The sequence below is a fragment of the Acomys russatus genome, chromosome 7 (genome assembly GCF_903995435.1).
Source record: "Acomys russatus chromosome 7, mAcoRus1.1, whole genome shotgun sequence".
NCBI classification, from domain to species: Eukaryota; Metazoa; Chordata; class Mammalia; order Rodentia; family Muridae; genus Acomys; species Acomys russatus.
In genome coordinates, this window is record NC_067143.1 from 59835912 (window position 1) to 59854956 (window position 19045).

The 19045-nt window shown below is 40.6% G+C and overlaps 1 protein-coding gene across 1 annotated transcript in view; it reads right to left on the reverse strand.

The window, feature by feature from the left end:
• Window positions 1–19045, reverse strand: part of Sbf2 (SET binding factor 2) — a 319337-nt gene that overhangs the window by 22020 nt on the left and 278272 nt on the right. Inside the window, exons 29-32 of the mRNA XM_051149227.1 lie at window positions 17297–17437; window positions 9064–9138; window positions 7628–7812; window positions 2286–2462 (exon numbers count right to left, since the gene is read on the reverse strand). Of these exons, the coding sequence (XP_051005184.1) occupies window positions 2286–2462; window positions 7628–7812; window positions 9064–9138; window positions 17297–17437 (578 nt within the window). The remainder of the gene's footprint in view (window positions 1–2285; window positions 2463–7627; window positions 7813–9063; window positions 9139–17296; window positions 17438–19045) is intronic.

A 19045-nucleotide genomic window follows, 5' to 3' on the forward strand; every position in this document is an offset into this window, starting at 1 on the left:
TTGAACTCAGGTACTCTGAAAGAGCAGCCCGTGCTCTTAGCCACTGAGCTGTCTCTCCAGCCCCATACTGTTACTTCTTTATTATTTTGTTTACTATGCATTCATATTATTAATGCTTTCTTCCTTCCCTAAACATTCCTATTTTCAAGGAACAGCTTGACAGTGATATTCTTACAACCTTCTCTTGTGTCCTGAATGGTTCACAATTACGTATTTTAATACATTGGCCAGTTACTTCCAATGACATTAATAGCATCCTCTATGTATAAAGCTCACAAATGCTGCAGGACCTGTAACTGCTAATTAATCAGAAGCGGAAGAAAGATTTACTATCAATCTTGGATAATCAAACAAGATGAGATGAGGCACTTCCATGAAAGAACCACATATTACATTAAATACTTAAAGTTCTAGCTAAATCAAGTTAAATATCAGCATATTTTAAAGATTTATTAAAAATGTATGTGTGTGTGTGATGTGTATGCTTAAGTAATATGTATGTACACCACATGTGTGTATGTGTGTGTGAACCTGTGAATGTCAGAAAGCGGCATTGAATCCTCTGTAACTACAGTTACAGGTAGTACTGAGCCACGATGTGGATGCTGGGAATCAAATCTGAGTACTCTAGAAGGACTCAGAGGGTTCAGGAGCCTCAGAAAAAAGACCATCAAGGCTGGCAAATCTGGACCAGGGGCGGGGGGCGGGGGCTGCACAAACTGCTGTACCAACCAAGGACAATGCACGAAGTAAACCTAGACCCCCTGTTCAGATCTAGCCAATGGACAGCACATTCTCCTCGGTTGTGGGTAGAATGGGGACTGCCTCTGACGTGAACTCTGGTGCCCCCTATTTGTCCACTTGCCCTTGATGGGGAGGCCCGGTGGCACTCAGAGGAAGGGGAAACAGGCTATCTGGATGAGACCTGAAAGGCTGTGATCATATGGTTGGGGAGGAGCCCCCCTCTGTCTCAGGTTTAGGGGAGGGGAATAGGGTGAAAATGGGAGGGGGAACAGGAAGAAACAAGTGAGGGGATAACAATCTGGATGTAATCTGAATAAATTATAAGGAAAAAAAAAGAGTAGTGTTTTTAACTGCTGAGCCATCTCTCTATTTTTGCAAAAGATTATTTTATTGTTTGTAACTACATTTATGTGCTGTGTATCTGCCACATGCATGCAGGTGCCTGTGGAGGACAAAGGCGTCTGAACCCCTGAAGTTGGATTCATAGGCAGCTGTAAGTCATACCAAAGGCATGCGAGGGTCTGTAAGAAAAGGATATGTTTTTCACTACTGAGCCATCTCAGTAGTTAAATCCTGTTGAAAACACTAATGTCTCTGATTACAAAACACTGAGAAATCAAGCTGGACCTGAGCTGGAGCTTCTTTCCTCCTGCCCCGGGTACTGACACCATTTCTCGGTGTCTTTACCATTTATTTACTCCACTGACTATGAGAAATAACCGTCTTCCTTGACAGAGTAGGAAGGGAGCTGGGGGAGCCGGAGCTGTAACTCAGAGCTCTGTTGGTGTACATGGAGCCTCGGCTTTCCTCTTCAGTGCCCGGAGGAGCAGCTAGGTGCTTGAGAAAAACTGACACTAGACATCAGAGGCACTAGAGCTTCCCACAGTGCGGGGGCCATGAGCACAGCACAGCAGAAGATTACACTGTAGAGATGCTGCTCTCTGCCAAATTGGCACTTCTGCTTACAAAGTGCAAGTCATAAATACCTTTCTTTCTGTGGTTTGGAAGAAATGTAGGCATATGTATGTTGGCAAACTAAGTTTCCCTTAATTTCTCAATAAAAATTCAATTAGAAATATCTTCAGGGTAACTTGGCTAAATGATGATGGGTATCTAGCGTTTGCAGACCTTAGGTAGGTTTGAAGGATGGCTGGTGTGTGGGTGAATATAAAATCTAGTAACAGAAATGGCGGAAGTAAGTAAGAGGTGAGCGAGTCAGCGGGAAAGTGTGTGGAGTCATGCAGAAGTCGCCTTCTGTCCTGGATCCCAGCAGACCTCACAACAGCACAGAACATCCATGAAGACACCTGATCGACTTTCTTGCACATCAGAAAAGTCTCTGCATGACACACTGCACTCTCAGTCACACAGAGAGACCCAGGAGATGAAGAATTGCCCTCCTCACACTTAGGCCCTACTGTTTCTTGGAACTGAAAGGCCTTTACAGAGAGGACATGACAAAGGAGAATGGGGAGGAGAGGGAAGAAAACACAGGCCGCTTGCGGTGTTCTCTGGGTTATACAACTTTTCCCTGACGTTACCTGTGGGAACCACTCAGAATCTCCCAGGGCCTTCAGGAAGGTCACTTCTGAGTCTGTAGGGATGGTGCTCGGGATACACGCCCTCATCAGCTTTTTAAAACTGGCTTTCACTTGTCGGATTTCATGGAATTCAACAGGAACAAACTCACAGTTTAAAGCAAACTCTACCTTGAAGCTCTGAATATGAACACACAGAGAATTAGTCAACAAAGTGCTAAAGACAACAGAACGAAGCTTCCCAAGGGCAGCGCTGAGTAGCAAGCACTCATTTGATGCCGTCAGCTGTACAAGTATCAGTGGCTCAAGAGGGTCAGTCTTGTGTGGCTGTCATGTCAACAGTGCAGCTAGTGCTAGTGGTTGCCCGGAACAGCAGATTTAGTCCTTTCTAGGGGGAGATTAGCTAGCTCAGGTGTGCTGTCATCTGAGAACTAGGAAGACTGGCGGGCTGAAGCTGATGTAGTGTCTAACACCAATACATAGCAATTCTAAGGCCATGAACCTATATGTTGAAAGAACGCAGGGCATGGTGGCATCCGACTTTAATCCCAACACTTGGGAGACAGAGGCAGGTGGGTCTCGGAGTTCAAGGCCAACCTGATCTACAGAGCAAGTACCAGTTTAGCCAGGGACACACAGAGAAACCGTGTCTCAGGAAAAACAAAACAAAAAGAAACAACAACAAAATTCCACACAAAACAAAACAAGAGCCAGTGACAAATGAACAGCATGATTAATCCAACAGCATAGACTTCACTTCCCAAGATGTGTACTGTTAACTAAAAGGTGACACACACTGTTGGGGTTCCAGAACTGAAACAATAAAATTCTGTAGATATAAACATGCTTGTTATTATGCAAATAAGACATATTATCATAAAAGTATAAAAAGATAAGAATTGAGAAAGAAAAAATATGTTCTCATTGCATTATGGTTACTTTTTTTTTTTATTATGGTTACTTTTTAAGTCATTAAGATTTTTCCTACAATAAAATGTGAGTCTTTCTTGATTTTTAACATTGTCCTTTTTTCATGCATCACCTATGTTTACTTGTGTACCTTTTATTTTATGTCTTTATTTCACACTGAATTTATTGTGTGAGATATGAGCTTTTGCTTCTGGACGTGCACTTGAGGACAGATGGACATAAGATAGGCTCTCATGTATTCCAGGTTGGCCTCAAACTTGGTAGCCAAGCTGAGGATCATCCTGAACTTCTCTCCTGCTTCTGGCTCCCAAGGGCTGGGACTACAGGTGCGCGCTGCCATACCTGGTTTATGTGGGCTGGGGACCAAACCCTGGGCTTTGTGCACATAGGACAAGAACTGTGTCAAACGAGCTTCATCCTCAGCGCCATGTTTATGAGGAATGACACTCTCCCCCCGCCCCCAATCATACTCTGTCTGTCTCTCTGTCCTCCTGGGGTGCCCCTCACCCCATCTTTCTCTCCCCATGCTTTTACAATAAATCTTGCTATATTAGAAAAAAAAAGAAAGAGTGACACAGGTGTAAGGGTGTAATTTCAGTTTGATAATCTTGTCTAGTTCTAAAGACTTAAAAAGACCTCTTAGGCCAAAGACTGAATCACGCTTTTAGCTTCTTCTCACTTTCTTTGGTATCTACTGGATCATCCGTTTTTCAAAGAGTAAAACTGTATTCTGGAAATTAGCTGGATGAGAATGTGAATGAGGGCTGCAGAGATGGCTCAGGAGTTAAGAACACTGGCTGCTCTTACAGAGGTCCTGAGTTCAGTTCCCCAGCAACCACATGGTAGCCCACAACCATCTATAATGAGATCTCATGCCCTTTTCTGGAGTACAGGCCTACATTCAGGCAGAACACTGTATACATAATAAATAAATAAATAAAAAAAAAAAAGAAAAAGACACTTGCAGCTGGGTGGTGGTGGTGCACTCAGGAGGCAGAGGCGGGCTGATCTCTGTAAGTTTGAGGCCAGCCTAGTCTAGAAAGTGAATCCAGGACAGGCAAGGGATAAAGAGAAACCCTGTCTTGAAAAACCAAAAATCAATCAATCAATCAATAAATAAAATTAAAAAAAAAAGAGAAGACATTTGCATTCTAAACAAACAAACAAAAAAGAATGTGAATGCACTTAACACTATGAACTTTAACATGGTTAGGATGGTAAATGCTGTTTTGACTATAGTTGAAAAAATTAAAAATGTCTCAGCAGTTAAGAGACTGGCTGCTCTTCTTAGAACCCACATGGTGGCTCACAACTGTCTGTAACTCCAGTTCCAGGGGACCCAACATTTAGACAAAATATCAATGCACATAAAATAAATTATTTAAAAAAATTAAAAACTCCTGCAAAGATATAAATAGTTGGTCCATTTGATGTTTAATATTGACTATTTTAGTTGTTGCTAAAGTCTGATTAAAATTTTAAAAGAGGGGCCGGGTATGGTGGTGCATATATTTAATCCCAGCTCTCAGAGGCAGGCAGGTAGCTCTCTGTGAGTTCCAGGACAGCCAGGGATACATAATAGAGACCATGTCTCAAAAAACAAACAAACAAAACAAAAAACTAAACAGCAATTTTATTTTTTAAAGAGGCCTGCAGGAACGGCTCAGTTGGTAAAGTACTTGCCTTACAGGCAAGAGGCCTTGGGTTTGATTCCCTTCATGCTTCCTTTGTTGGGATATGAAGGAATGTAGTGGAAACTGAAAATCACAAGTGATAGCTAATAGCTAAGATGCAGCACATAAAGACTCACTGCTATGTGACAGTAAGGAGAAGAAACGGCGGAAGGGAAAGGGAAGACACTATGTGGTCTGCCTCTTAATAAATATACACGATCACACAGCTACTCTGAGAGCCCCATATGGAAAGGGAGTACCAGAGTTGAGTATTTAGGCAGCCAAACTTTGGGAGGAAACTCATATCATCTAAGCATGCCAAAAGTAAAAGTCCTGTTGTAAAAATGTCACTGGTGGCATGAACGCTGTGCAGGCAATCTCCCATTGCTGCTGAGCAGAGTTCCAGTTTCTAGATAGACAAGTGACTGCTGTGTCAGAAGACATGCATGCACACTTAGAGACTGAGCACTACCTAAAGGTTTCATGGCCTCCACCCTTCAGGCTGCTGCGTAATTGGTTGTAACTGTCTAGGTAGTGGGGGAAAGAGTTAGTTAGCCATGCCAGTCTGCTATACAGAGATGACTCAGTCATTGGCACTGCAGGGCTAAACAAGTGGGCTCCTGTTTGCACACAGCCTCTGCTACATGGTTCATCCAAAGGTCTGTGTGGATTGCTCAGCGCTAGACTTTGAGAAGATTTCTGAATTAACAGATGCTTCTATTTCCTCTATATTTGTTGACAGAAATAACATTATTTTAGCTGAAAAAAATTACATTCATTTGCTTGGTGGTGGTGGAGGCACATGCCTTTGATCCCAGTACTCAGAGACAGGGCGGTGGATCTCTGTGAGTTCAAGGCAAGCCTAGCCTATAGAGTACGTTCCAGGACTGCCAGGGCCACACCAAAAAACCACCACCACCACCACCGCCACCAAAACCAAACAGTAACAAAAACAAAACAAATCAAAACCAATCACCCCAAGCCACCCCCCTCTTCCTTCCTTCCTTCCTTCCTTCCTTCCTTCCTTGTATATTGAAGGTAGGGTGGGCATATGCCACAGCCCTGGTTTGGAGGTTAGAGTTGTTAGTGCTCTCCAGTTTTGTGGGTTCTGGCGGTTGAATTTAGGTCATCAGACTTTGTGGCAAGACAAGTGCCTTTACCCACTGGGCTGGCTCACATTTATTTTTCTTAATGCACGACTTGGAAAACACTGAATTTATGGAATTAGTGGTGCTCTTTTGATAATTTACGAGATATTACATAGTAAAGCTCTTTTGCACAGTATTAGCAGCTGATATTTTGAATTATCTGATCTTAGAACAATATCTTTGTGTATACAGTTCTGCAAAGTTTGAAAAATGTTCCTTAAAAAACAAGGACTTATCTCCCCTCGCCTCCAAATTTAGTGCCACAGTCTTGTGATCTCTGTCTTTCTGCAGCCTTCTGTATTAACAATTCAAAGGATAAAGGGTGTTTGTTTTGCACAGCACAGATGCCTGTGGGAACTGGATAAAGACAGTGGGAAATATAGCCTAAATAAGCCTTATTTCTCTTTTGTATTTATACTTCCTGATATGCTGTATATTTTTAAAAAAAGATTATGACTATTCATCCTCACAGCTAATAAAATGCACATGCACACCCATCCACAAATAAATATACATATACATGTATATATATGTATAAATATAAGCAGCCTATTTAAAACAAATACAACTTTTTGGCTTTTTGTTTTTTGTTTTTTTCTTCCGAGACAGGGTTCTTCTGTGTAACAGTCCTGGCTATTTTGGACTCACTTTTGTAGACCAGGCTGGCCTTGAACTCTCAGCGATCTACCTGCCTCTGCCTCCCGAGTGCTGGGATTGAAGGCATGCATCACAACGTTTGGCTACGTTTTGGCTTTCTTATGGTGTGCATGTTCTTGTGGATATGTAGGGTGAACGGGCATGAGCACGCAGCTTTGTGTGGAAGTCAAGCTTAGGAGTAGTTCCTCAGAAGCCATCTACCTTTTTTTCTTTTCTCTTTTTCATGTTTGTGAGAGCACATGTGTACACATGGAGGCTCAGGGTGATGTCAGGACTCACGCTCAGTTGTTCTTCTAGCTTTCTCATTAGGCAGCGTCTCTCAATCTCACCAAACCTCCCAATATGGCCAGTCTTGCTAGCCAGTTTGTTCTAGGAATCCTGCTGACAGTCTGGACTTACAGGCAGGCTGCCATACCCATCTGGCGTTTAAGTGGGTTTCTGGGGCCTCACTTTGCACTGTTGAGCTATCACTCCACCCCTATCTACCCTGTTTTTTTGAAAGAGAGTCTCTCAATGAAACCTGAACCTTGCTGGCCAGCTGCTGAGTTCCAGGGATTTTCCTGTTTTATGCCTGCAGTGCTAACTAAGACTACGGCCCAGTTTTTAATGTGGGTACTGGGAGTTGAACTCAAGCCCTCCTGCTTGTGTAGCAATTGCTCTACTGTCTGAGCCATCTCTCTAGCCTCTACTGTGTTTTCTTGAGACAAGGTTTTATGTGGAGGAGGCTCACTTTGAACTCCTCCTTAGTCTACAGGTGTGGTGGTGGCACCACTGGTTTAGAACAAAGGCTTTTTTTTTTTTTTTTTTTTTGAGAATATTACATCTAGGTTAGGAATCATCATGCTAGAAAAGACTTACAGTAAAGTTAGTTTGTGATAGGACTCATAAGCTGCCTTTGTGTTTCCATATTTTCTAAGTGAGAGGGAAAAAAACTTACCCTTAGCTGTGACTTTTCACCAAATATATAAAGAGCGGCTTGTCGTTTCAAGAGCTGGTTTTGTAGGTAGGTGCTGTTACTGAAGGAGGCTGAGTGATCCTTGCCTGCCAGCCTGGCACCAACATCAATGAAGGATGTTGGAGAGCTGATCAAACGGGTGCTTGAACGAAGACTTGCCCATACGCCTTCACAAAAGCCAAGAAAATTGAATGAGATAACGTGGGAATATCACTGAGTAAGATGCAAACTCTAGGCAGTTTTAGTGGTAACATCTAATCTAATCTAAGTGGTAATCAATCTAAGCAATGGATCATAATGATCATTTGCCATTTATTTTTTGCAATATAAACATTATTTGATATAGTAGTTTAAAATCACTTTGTCTTAGATTTAGAAGATTTAAGAAATCATTCCTATCTCATTTCATATGTTGATGTAAATTTGGTAGTTAAAGTAAATATGAGAGCATAAGGAGACTGTGTGAGGCAGGGGCAGGGTGCAGGCAGGCGACAGGAGGGAGCTGGGAAGGGCCCACAGGGAGCAGGGTGCAGGCAGGCGACAGGAGGGAGCTGGGAAGGGCCCGAGCACCTCTCCGTGTAATGCTCAGGCTTCACAGGAGGAGTGCTCTTCACTTATTCACTCAGTTTAATAAAAAACCATTTCACGAGATAAAACTAGAAACTTAACTAAATCTTCTAGAGCTAGAGGCTAGGCATAGAATGCATACTTGCTGAGGCTGAGGAAAAAAAAGACCCAATTTTAAACAACTAAAAATTCTTCTATAGATTATCCATAAAAAGTAAAAAATTATAAATTTAGTAATGTGCATTTCATTTGATTTAGAAGTATTTGAAATATACAGTCAGAAGCAGACACTTTTCAAGAGAAAGTCCATCCGCACTAAGCAGACAGAAGAGTCTATTGTATGAGCTGACCTAATTTATATTAATTAGAAAATAAAACATTAAAACATCAAACATCCAACAGGCACATACTAGTTTTCAATCTAGCACTGCAGCACCTTCCAAGCAGCAGAGCTCTCACACATGGCTGCAGAGGTGGTGAGGAGTGGAAGACCTCCCCCAAACTGGGTTTTCTTGTGTGAACCTGGAAACGTTGTTTTAGAATATTTCCCCAGTGATAAATCAAGACCTGAAGTTGCCTAAATAATACCATGCTACCTTCTTTCCCTGTCAGTACTTGTGGGGCTTAATAGACCAGCTCGCAAGAGAAGGATAGGTGATTTCTGCTTAACATGAAGGTATGCTGCTATGTAATCTAAGGCATTAGAGCAAATGGTTTTTAAATGCAATCACAGGAACTTCACAATACAAATGAGAATAAAGGATATAATTGACAAACATGAAAAATTACTTGTAGCATCTACTTTCGTAAGAAGATGATTTTTAAAAGTCACACTGGGACACATGCAGTACCTTGATTATGAACTGGTTCCTTAGCTGAAGATTTGGGATTTGACTGAGTCAAACATTTGTCTCTGAACCCATGCACTGGTCGACAAGGTTAAAGACAGGAGAAATGAAATGTATATAGCAGCAAACATCAGAGCAATCGAGTAAGGGAAGAATGTTTAGTTTCTAAGGTTAAGTTAACATAGGAGGAAAACGTAAATACAAGTAGATTTAATTAACAAACAAAGCTTCACAGTAACACTGGATGAATCCTTAGCACCTGCTTAGAAACACTGTAAGCGCAATGAAATGGACAGCACAGCAGAGGTGCCACTAAAACATTATACCAAATGGAACAAGCTTTTGAAGACTGTTGGCCAGAAATAAGTGTATGTAGTAGAGGTAAGGAATTTGGGGCACTATAGGAAGGAGTACACTCCTCACGCTGAAGGAGAACGGCAGACGCCATGTGTTGCCCAGCACGCTTGTTCTCTGAGCAAGGTCCTCACACCAGGGACCAGTGGAGCCCTAGCCACCATTTGGGATAACTGAGGGTGTGTTCTGCAGTAGAGCATTAGGCATTGCCACACCACCTTCCTTTTCTTCTGTGCATTCAGAAATTATATTTATTTTTCATAAATAAGTTACAAGCAGCAAAAATTCATGATCCTGTGACAATACCTAATACCACCAATACAAGTTTGTGATGGCTGAAGTAAATGGCTTCTTTTAGAATTCTTATTTTCACCAAATTGATAGCCAGTATTAGAGATAATATTTTTGTAATTTGAGTAATATTTTTCCATCATACAGAAAATGTTTTTTGACTATGGCAAACTTTACCTGGTAGTAACAAAAATGGTGTGAGGTTATATCATTGCCTAAGAAAGGGAATAATCAAGTCAGTTGAAGGAAATAATTATGTACTCAGAATTACTAGTAACATTGTTAGCTTCACAATGCAAAATTGCATAAAGCATGATCTCATGATAAAAGAAAAATCACTGGAAGTGGTATTCATTCCTATCACTCCCTTGGATCAAGAAATAATCGGCACTCATGGCCTTAGTAGCCAAAGGACATCCGAGTAAGGGCTGCAAAAGCTCTGGCTACTGGAAACAGATAGCATGTCTGCCCAGACCTACGTCTGCATGGCAAAGGCACAAGGCCTGCTATGTGATGCCAACTGTTTTCACTCTGCTTTGCTCTTGGAGTGTGGGACGCTAAGAGGACTCTAGTAAAGCTTAAGCAGTGGAGCTGTTCCCTCAGTGTATTTCACTTTCCTGTGCTAGTCTCTCTGCTCAGTATGTTTTCCTTATCTGACAACTTTCTATTTCTCCTGTAAGGTCCAGACAGAGCGCTAATTCCTCCTGAAAGGCATTCAGACCATCCAGAGCTATAGAAAGCTGGAGCTGAGCTCTCTAACACTGCACTGTGATTATTCAGAAACTCTCTTCTCTAGAGAATCATGTGCTGGCAACAGTGTGACCTAATCATGTTTGTTCTTATATCCATGCTGACAACTTGATTTGCAGGCCTTCTAAGGATTTGTTGATTATTTTCTTTTTATAAACCAATACACTGTGAGCTCTTGTGAATCTCTCCTATATTTTCAACTTAATTATTTGCAGTCAGAGAACAGAAAGAATAGTATTAAAAAAAGACATTAAGCATGTCTCTAAATACGGAGTTATTAGTAAAAACTGCCTACTGCTTAACACTAGGAAGGAAGTCAGTAATGAGGAAACGGCCTGCTATTGTTGTGGACCCAGGAGGGCTTTGAGAACTGGAGTCCTGACTGGAAGTCATTTCACCAAAGGACTTAATTCCTGAATCAGTGCCAGGCATGACTACTTAGATTTCCCAAGTGATTGCTAGACACCTTGGGTATTTAATACTAGCAAAGAGTCTACAGTAGTGAATTTCTCCAAACTGCAGAATTCCTTTCATGGCTTGTGAATAACTTCACTATGTCAAATCAGTGTGCCTTTATTTTGTTTTTCCTGAGACAGGGTTTCTCTGTGTAGTCCTGGCTGTTCTGGACTCACTTTTTAGACCAGGATGACCTCAAACTCACAAAGATCTGCCTGCCTCTGTCTCCTGAGTACTTGGCCAGTGTGTCTTTAAAAATAGATTACATTTAAAATTTTTATGCTTCTGCATGTGGTATGTATAGGTGAATATTATTTTTTAAAAAAATTAAATAGATACATTTTGCATTATAGCTTAAAATCATCTGGATATAAACATTCTATACACATATACATATAAAATATGGTTTAAAAAGATTTATTTGTATGTGTGCCTGCATACCAGAAAAGGGCACCAGATCTCATTATAGATGGCTGTGAGCCATCATGTGGTTGCTGGGAATTGAACTCAGGACCTTTGGAAGAGCAGGCAGTGCTCTTAACCTCTAAACCATCTCTCCAGCTCTAAAATATGGTTTTTATTATGAATTATGATCAGAAAAGTTTGAAAGTTACTGGCCTATAGTGACAGTAGAAGGCTCTACCTTCTAAACTTAGGTTAGTGTGGTGGTTTGAAGAATGCCCCACTCTCACCCCTTACAAAGAGCACACTCATATGTTTGACTACTTGGTCTCCAGTTGGTGAAAGAAGGGTTAGGGAGTGTGGCCTTGTTAGAGGAGGTATGTCACTGGGGATGGGCTCTGGTTCCCAGTTAGCTTTCTCTCTGCCTTGTGTCTGTGGATATAGATGTAAGCTCTTAGATGCTGCTCCAGGGCCATGCTCCCTGCCATGATGGTCATGCACTTACTCTCTGGAACTTTAGGCCTCACATAAACTCTTCCAATAAGTTGCCTTGGTCATGGTGTTTTGTCACAGCAATAGGGGAGTGTGGCGGTCAGTGATACTCAGTGCACTTTAAAAGCACTGTCTTCCCCTTTAAACAATTATTAGGCACCAGCTTAATGATTTATTGAAATCTTACGAAGATCTAATTACTAAATATTTTACATTTATTATTTCATTTTTCTTCATAATTATCTTAAGTACTATCTAGTAATCTCTATTTTAAAGATGACAACACTGAGAAATAAGGCTTGTTGGTTTATTCAATGTCACAAAGTAAGTATTAGGACTGCAGTTTTAATTTAAATATAACTAAGATATACTGATGCTGTAACCAAGCTGACTTGGAATCTGATTACTGATCTGCAGTAATTCTCTTGCCTCAACCTCTCAAACAGAATAAACCTTCCATATACAGTGATCTGTGCAACCATGTGACCCTGGACCTGTGTAAGAGGACTATGCCAGTGAAGGAATGATGTGGCTCCTTACTCCCATGGGGCACACAGTTACTTTGGTCAGACCAAACTTCCGAGAAAAGGAAAAGAGATGCTTAAGCTGGGTCTGGTTTCCCTGACTTTCAGTGTGGCCTTCACCCAGCTCAGTGCACGATACAGATATATTCAGCTAATGTTGCACTGAAACAGCTCAACCCTAAATAGATAGCTGCTTGCTATGTAAACTTGGAAAAGTTCATCTTAAGTATCTGAAATATTTGTCCTGGAAGTCGTTATTTCAAGGATAAACTTTTAAGTAAACAAAACAAAACAACAACAAAAAATCCCAATATTTTTCATTCACAGCTTCACATTTTCTTAGGTGGCTTTTGCACAAAAAGGACATACCCTCTTTCTTATAATTCATCACCTTGCAAAGTAAATACAAAGTGATCTGGGGGAAAAAAAAAAGATTGCCAATCTCAATTCTGCTCATTAAAGCAGGAAAAGTGAACAATGGATATAAGAAGTAAACTGAAAAATTAAGATTGTATGTCAAAGAGAAGAATATGAAAATAGAAGAGCAAAATGGAGTCTGGAATGAAAAATGGAAAAAGAGGAGGCTCTTCTCACCCGGAGCAGCTGAGGGGCTGCTGAAGAGGCAGAACCAGCCCTAGGAAGGGTGAGGACACCCGCACTTGCAAGAGGCCTCAGGAAGAACCTGCAGGCTGTATCTAGTTTGGCCCTGTCTGATCTGAATGCGCACCTGCCTGTCACAGTCATGTAATAGGGACTCTTTCGGGACTTCCAAACCTACTGTCCTAGGGCCCGTCACTGTGACTGTGGACGGAGGAAAGGTACATAAGAGATGCACAGCATAGAGGACTGCAGTGTTAGTAGCCCTCAGTGTCTCTTAATCTCTGGAGGACATGGGAGGCTTTGTGTGAAGTGACAGGGAGGAAGAGAACGAGACCTGCTCCAGAAGCCAGATGACAGGCAACCGCTGGGCGCACAAAGCTGTAAGAAATATACACACCAAGTCCACAGAAACTTGTAGCAGGAAATACTTGGGTAAGGGATCAGAAATAATAATTATATCTTCACATATAAATAAAATAGGCCATAAACTGGAAGGATAATTTTTTTTAAACCTAAAATTTATCTTACAGGTCACCTGGCCAAACATGGAAATAGATAAAATGTTCTTGAAGAAGTTTATAAAAATAAAATACAAGAACGGGGTGTTGGTGGAAACAATTTAAAGTATTTAGGTATCTGCTGAAGTTCTATTCTACTAAAAATTAATGGAGAAATTGCTGACTTATTTTTTCCTGACAATACAATCCTAAGTTAACCCAAAGTGCCCTAAAATCTGAAATATTTAAATGTTGACATGATGTATCAAAAACTCTCTGAATTTGGACTCTGTATTTCTGGATGAAGGACACTTAGCATGTTACAGTCGTGTAAATATCCTAAAATCTAAAAACAAAACAAAACTCTAAAATGTCAAAAACATCTAGTCCATGACACTTGGGATAAAAGACCTGCCACCTGTATAAACTTTCAGCAGCAAGCTGGGGTAGGGACACAATTCAGCTGTAAAGTGCTGTGTAGCATGGAGGAGGCCTAACCTCACTCCCCGGCCCCCAGTACTATACACACACAGAAAGGATAAGTCATAACTGTTTGCAAAAATCTGGCAATACTTTGTGACAGGAGAAACCCCAGGATTCTGTAGAGAAATATATTATATTGTCTTTTTGCTTCAAATCCTTTGAAGAAAAAAATGAGAAGGAAGTTTGTATCTTAAATTTAAAAATCTAGAAAAAAAAACTACACGTGACTTATGATAGGTACTTTGTGTCCTTCCAAATGCATGTATTGGAATCTTGACCCTGGTACCTCAGAAGTGACTGTGTTTGGAAACAGTGTGGTACAGATGTAATTAGTCAGTATAAGGCCAAACTGGAATAGACTAGGATCCTACTACAATGTGACTGGGTCCTTATAAAAAGAAAAACAAACGTGAAGACAACATAGAGAATGCCACACAAAGATGAAAACAGAGATCTGAGTGACGCCTCTACAAGCAGATGAAGCCACACGTTTCTAGGTGACTGTCGGCCCCTTGAAGGCAGTCAGTGAACGCCCTTCTTTACAGCCAACCCTCAGGAAAACAACCTGTTGACTTGGTTCTGGACTCCTGGCTGCTCCAAAACCATGGGGCTAGAGCTGCTTATGGCACCTTTTGTGGTGCTTTGCTATAGTGCCAGGAAATAAAACCCCACATTCTCGAGGCCTACCAAATTAACTGAAAACTTGATCCCAGAAAGTTGAAGTTACAGTGTTTTAAGGACACATTCAATGACTACTAGAACATGTATATGGCTCTCAAAAGAAAAAAAAAAAAAAAAAAGGTGTATTTTTTAGAACAGAGCTTATATGTTGACTCAGAGCCAAATTCTGCAATGGAGTGTTCACAGATTATTTACAGTCTTAGAAAAAGGAATGAGTCTTATAAGTTATGTCAAATAACCATATAATACCACGTGATGCAGATAATATTTCTGGATTAAAATGAAAGGCATAGATTTAGAAATAAGGACCAAGTGGATTCTAGTAAGAACACAGCCTACCTATAATGACCAATCTTGTTCTTCAGAGCTTACAAACTTTTTTCAAACATGAGAACAGTAATTGATTCTATAGATGAAAAGGAACTGTAAAAGCACTTACTAATACTGGTGAACAGAGCTGATATCCAAATTCTAACACAATTAGTAGTCCACACTGGAAAACACCCAAGAGGGTGAAATTTTATACACACAACCAATAGCAGCTCTCCAGGCCAGTATGTGAAGGACAACAGTACATGTGAAACAGATGGAGGGACTTCAAATGGCATTAATCTCCTGGGGGAATTCAGAACTAATTAAAACCGACAGAAAATATGAGAACAGCTTTTAAAGTTGAAGATCTGAAGTGTGGGAAATCTGATTTAGTTTCTTTGTGTGTATGTGTGTGTGTGTGTGTGTGTCTGTGTGTGTTTGCGTGTTTGCTTGTTTTCCCAGACAAGGTTTCTCTGTGTAGCCTTGGCTGTCCTGGACTCTTGGCTGGCCTCGAACTCACAGAGATCTACCTGCCTCTGCCTCCCTGAGTGCAGGGATTAAAGGCGTGTACCACCACATCTGGCTAGATTTAGTTTCTAGCTCCTTTCTGTCCCAGTTTCCTGAATTTTAGGATTCCAGGCATATGCCACTTGAGCAAAGGTCAACATGTAAAAATTATGTGGTAGTAGTTTTAGAAATATGAGAAAGATCTTTTAAACAAAGCGTTGCTTGTATATGCACAGTACTGTTTTGGGGAAGAAAGGAATTGCCCATTGCTGACACTGTCCATGTAGAACCCAGGTCATGTAGGTGTTTGTTTTCAAGGAGAGGAAGAGTCTATGACTGTGACTCCACTGTGGAGCAGCAGAACTCTGCAGTCGAGCCACCTGGTTCAGAATCACCATTGAAGAGTGAAAGAGGCTCACAATAACTTATCGAGACAAGTGTGGACCGGCCACTTCTCCTCTCTTCCTCCTCATGCCAGCTGTTATGTCCAGAGAGAGCGAGGAAGAGAAACGTAATTATCATTTTAGCTTACCCTCAAAGTAAAATGAAAGGCTCTGGAGGCACAGCTTAGACTGGTATCTCTTCTAATTTTGTAAGTAGTCCTTTTGCTCTGTAAACTGGGTTGATCATCATCATTTAAACATGATTCTCTCACCTCCTAATTTTCTAAAATTCATCAATATGTAAGATACCAGTAACAACTGTACTCATTGAAATAAATTCGATCATTCATTTGATAAGGGTAATTAAGAACAACTAAAAAACATGATTAGTTGATTTTTAAAACACCCACTATCTAGAAGAGGGTTTTCTGCTGTTAAGTTTGTATCGGTGCTCAGTTATAAAATTAGTCTTACTAACCTCCTTGAGTAAAGCTATTGGATGGATTTATATCAAAATGTGCTGTCACTACCTGCTTAAGCACAATGGACATTCTGGAGCTCCTCCTTTCAGTCCCTAAAGTCAGCCAAACAAACAAACAAACAAACAAACAAACAGCTCCCAACAACAACAACAACAAAAAAGAACAAACCATGGTGTCCAGGTTAACATTACTCAAATGACAAAAAGTTATCTTCATGTGTAGTATGTCTAATTGCTGCCAAACATTGTACTTTTTTAAATCCCCAAAAGCTTTATTAGAGATAACACAGCAAGGCTTCTGTTTCATCAGAGATAACACATATGTGCAAGATTACAGAGTGAGGCTTGGCAGGCGCAATCAGAGAACCCAGTGAGAAGTGAAGCAAGGCATGCACGGTGTTGCTTCGCAAGAAAAGCCACCTGCTGCTTATGCTGAGGTAATTCAGAGAGCCGATTAAAGCCAAAGAGACCAACTTCTCAAGTCACATGCTCCTGTCTAACACATTAGGGTTACCTCTACATGAACCCTTTGGGGTTCCATCACATGATAACTGAAACAGAATATTAGTACAAGTCTTAATGGCTTCATCCAAATCTACAGAAAACAAACTAATGCAAAACTGTAAAAGGCTAAAGAAAATTTGGGAATTTCAAATTTATATGGTAATTTAAATCAATTATACATTTAATAATCAGATTTTCAACTTGTACATTCAACTTGATAATAATATTTTAGAGTTTATGTAAAGTAGACTCTGAGATTTTAAGGGCTACTTTATGTGTGATACCTTCTGTCTTAATACTTTTTTTTTTTTTTAATTGATTCTCTATACAAAATTACTAATTACTAGACATTAACAGTGGTACTGTGACTTCTAAGGACAAGAAGCTATGTTATGGGCTTTCAGGATAAACATTTTACAGTCATGTTAAAGTAACTAAAAGCATGTATCTAAAGAGATTAACTTCAGAAACCAACATTGCCTTTTCAAAGTAGTCAAGAAAAGTATCATTAGACCTTACCTGGGGACAGAGCAAGTGCTGGCCTGACAGTAAGAGTACTGTTGCCTCTGAGTTTCTGATGGACAGTAACCGCAGTCAATAAAGCTTGCAAGTACTTTTCTTGCTCTATGCTACTGGAAGATTCTAAAGGGGAGGTAGAAACTATAATACAAAAGAAAAAAGATATTAAAGTCTCTATGTTAATAAAATAAGCTCAAATATATTAGCCTATACTTTATATAAGTCCATGCTACCACACCCAAATGTAGAAGCCAGTTAGACTTAAAGCCTGGTCAAATATGTGGCTTGTCTTTTGATGCTGGTTTCAATACACCCACTTCTCAGTTGCTCATCACTCTCCTATAAAGAGCCCAAGTCTGAAAAGTCAGGGCAGGACTGGCCTTCTAAACACAGGTGTATTGGTAGAACCAAAATGAAGATTCATAAACACCATCTCCTTGACGATTTTCTCACATCCTGCCTGTGCTACTGTGTGGGAGCAGAGAGCATAGAGTGGGTTCTTTGGCATTTCAGAGTAGGAGGTGTGAGGATTTCCTAATGGATTTAACAGAGTACATGAGCTTGTGGGGGCTGTGTTGCTGGAAGATCAGAGGAAGAAAGGAGGAGGAGGGGGGCCACTTTGGCCACATTCCCTGGTCTTTCTGAAAGAGGGCAGAGACAGGGCACGAATACAAACGAGTGTAAAGCAAACAGCTGGCAGGAACTACTGAGCCTAGTTTGTGTGAAGCAAAACTAAATCACTGAACTGGGTTTAGGCCCTTTATCTGTTTATGTATTTTTACATTTTGATAAAGGTTGCATGCAGTACAGACTAGCCTCAGAGTCATGATGTTGTTGAGGCTGACCTTGAAACACTGCTCCTCCTGCCTCCACCTCTCCCAAGTGTTGGGATTACAGGTGTGTACTACATACTCTGCAAGCTCAGGCATCCAGAAGAGAGACACTAAAAGGACAGCAGAATCATACATTTTCTTATACCTTACACAGAAAATAATTAGCATTATTTTCATTTGCTCTAAGACATCATGAATGGTAAGCTTCATGTACTGTTTTCAACTATTACACTAATCTTTCTGATCACATCAATTAGGAGGCACATCCCAATTTGAAAAAAAAAAACCAAAATATAAGCAAACACATTTATTCAGAAATATAAAATACATACTAGAATATAAAAATAAAATTCCTATCAGATATATCACAACACAGTGGAATAACTTTTCTATTGTACATTCTGTAGTATGCTCGCCAGTGCTCAGAAGCTCACAGGCTTTCTGCACTTACCTCCGCTTGTGCTCTATTACACACCCTCTGGCTTGGGAGAGATCCCAAACAGAAAGTGGCAAATCAACTTCCTTTAATTACAACACTGCTGAAACTCCAAGCAGGCTAACACAGCATCGTGCATGATGCCCTCAATCAAGCAAGTTATGAGGGGGCATACTGGAGGAAGGAAGTGGATGAAAATAAAGATCTCAAAATCACATGACTTTTCTACCTTCTTCATAAAAGGTTTTGGGTTCAGAAGAATGCTATTCCCCAAATCATATCTAATACCATAGTGGGCCAACATTTAACTAGAAACCACGAAAATGTCAGCACAGTGTAGCTCAAGATTTTACTCCTTTAGTCATGGCACTCACAAATATACCTGGGACAAGGGACAATATCACTCTCTATTTCCCTAGTTTCCTAAAGATTCTGAGTCCTCTGAAAGCTGCATTCTGCTTGAGTTTACTGTTGCTGTTT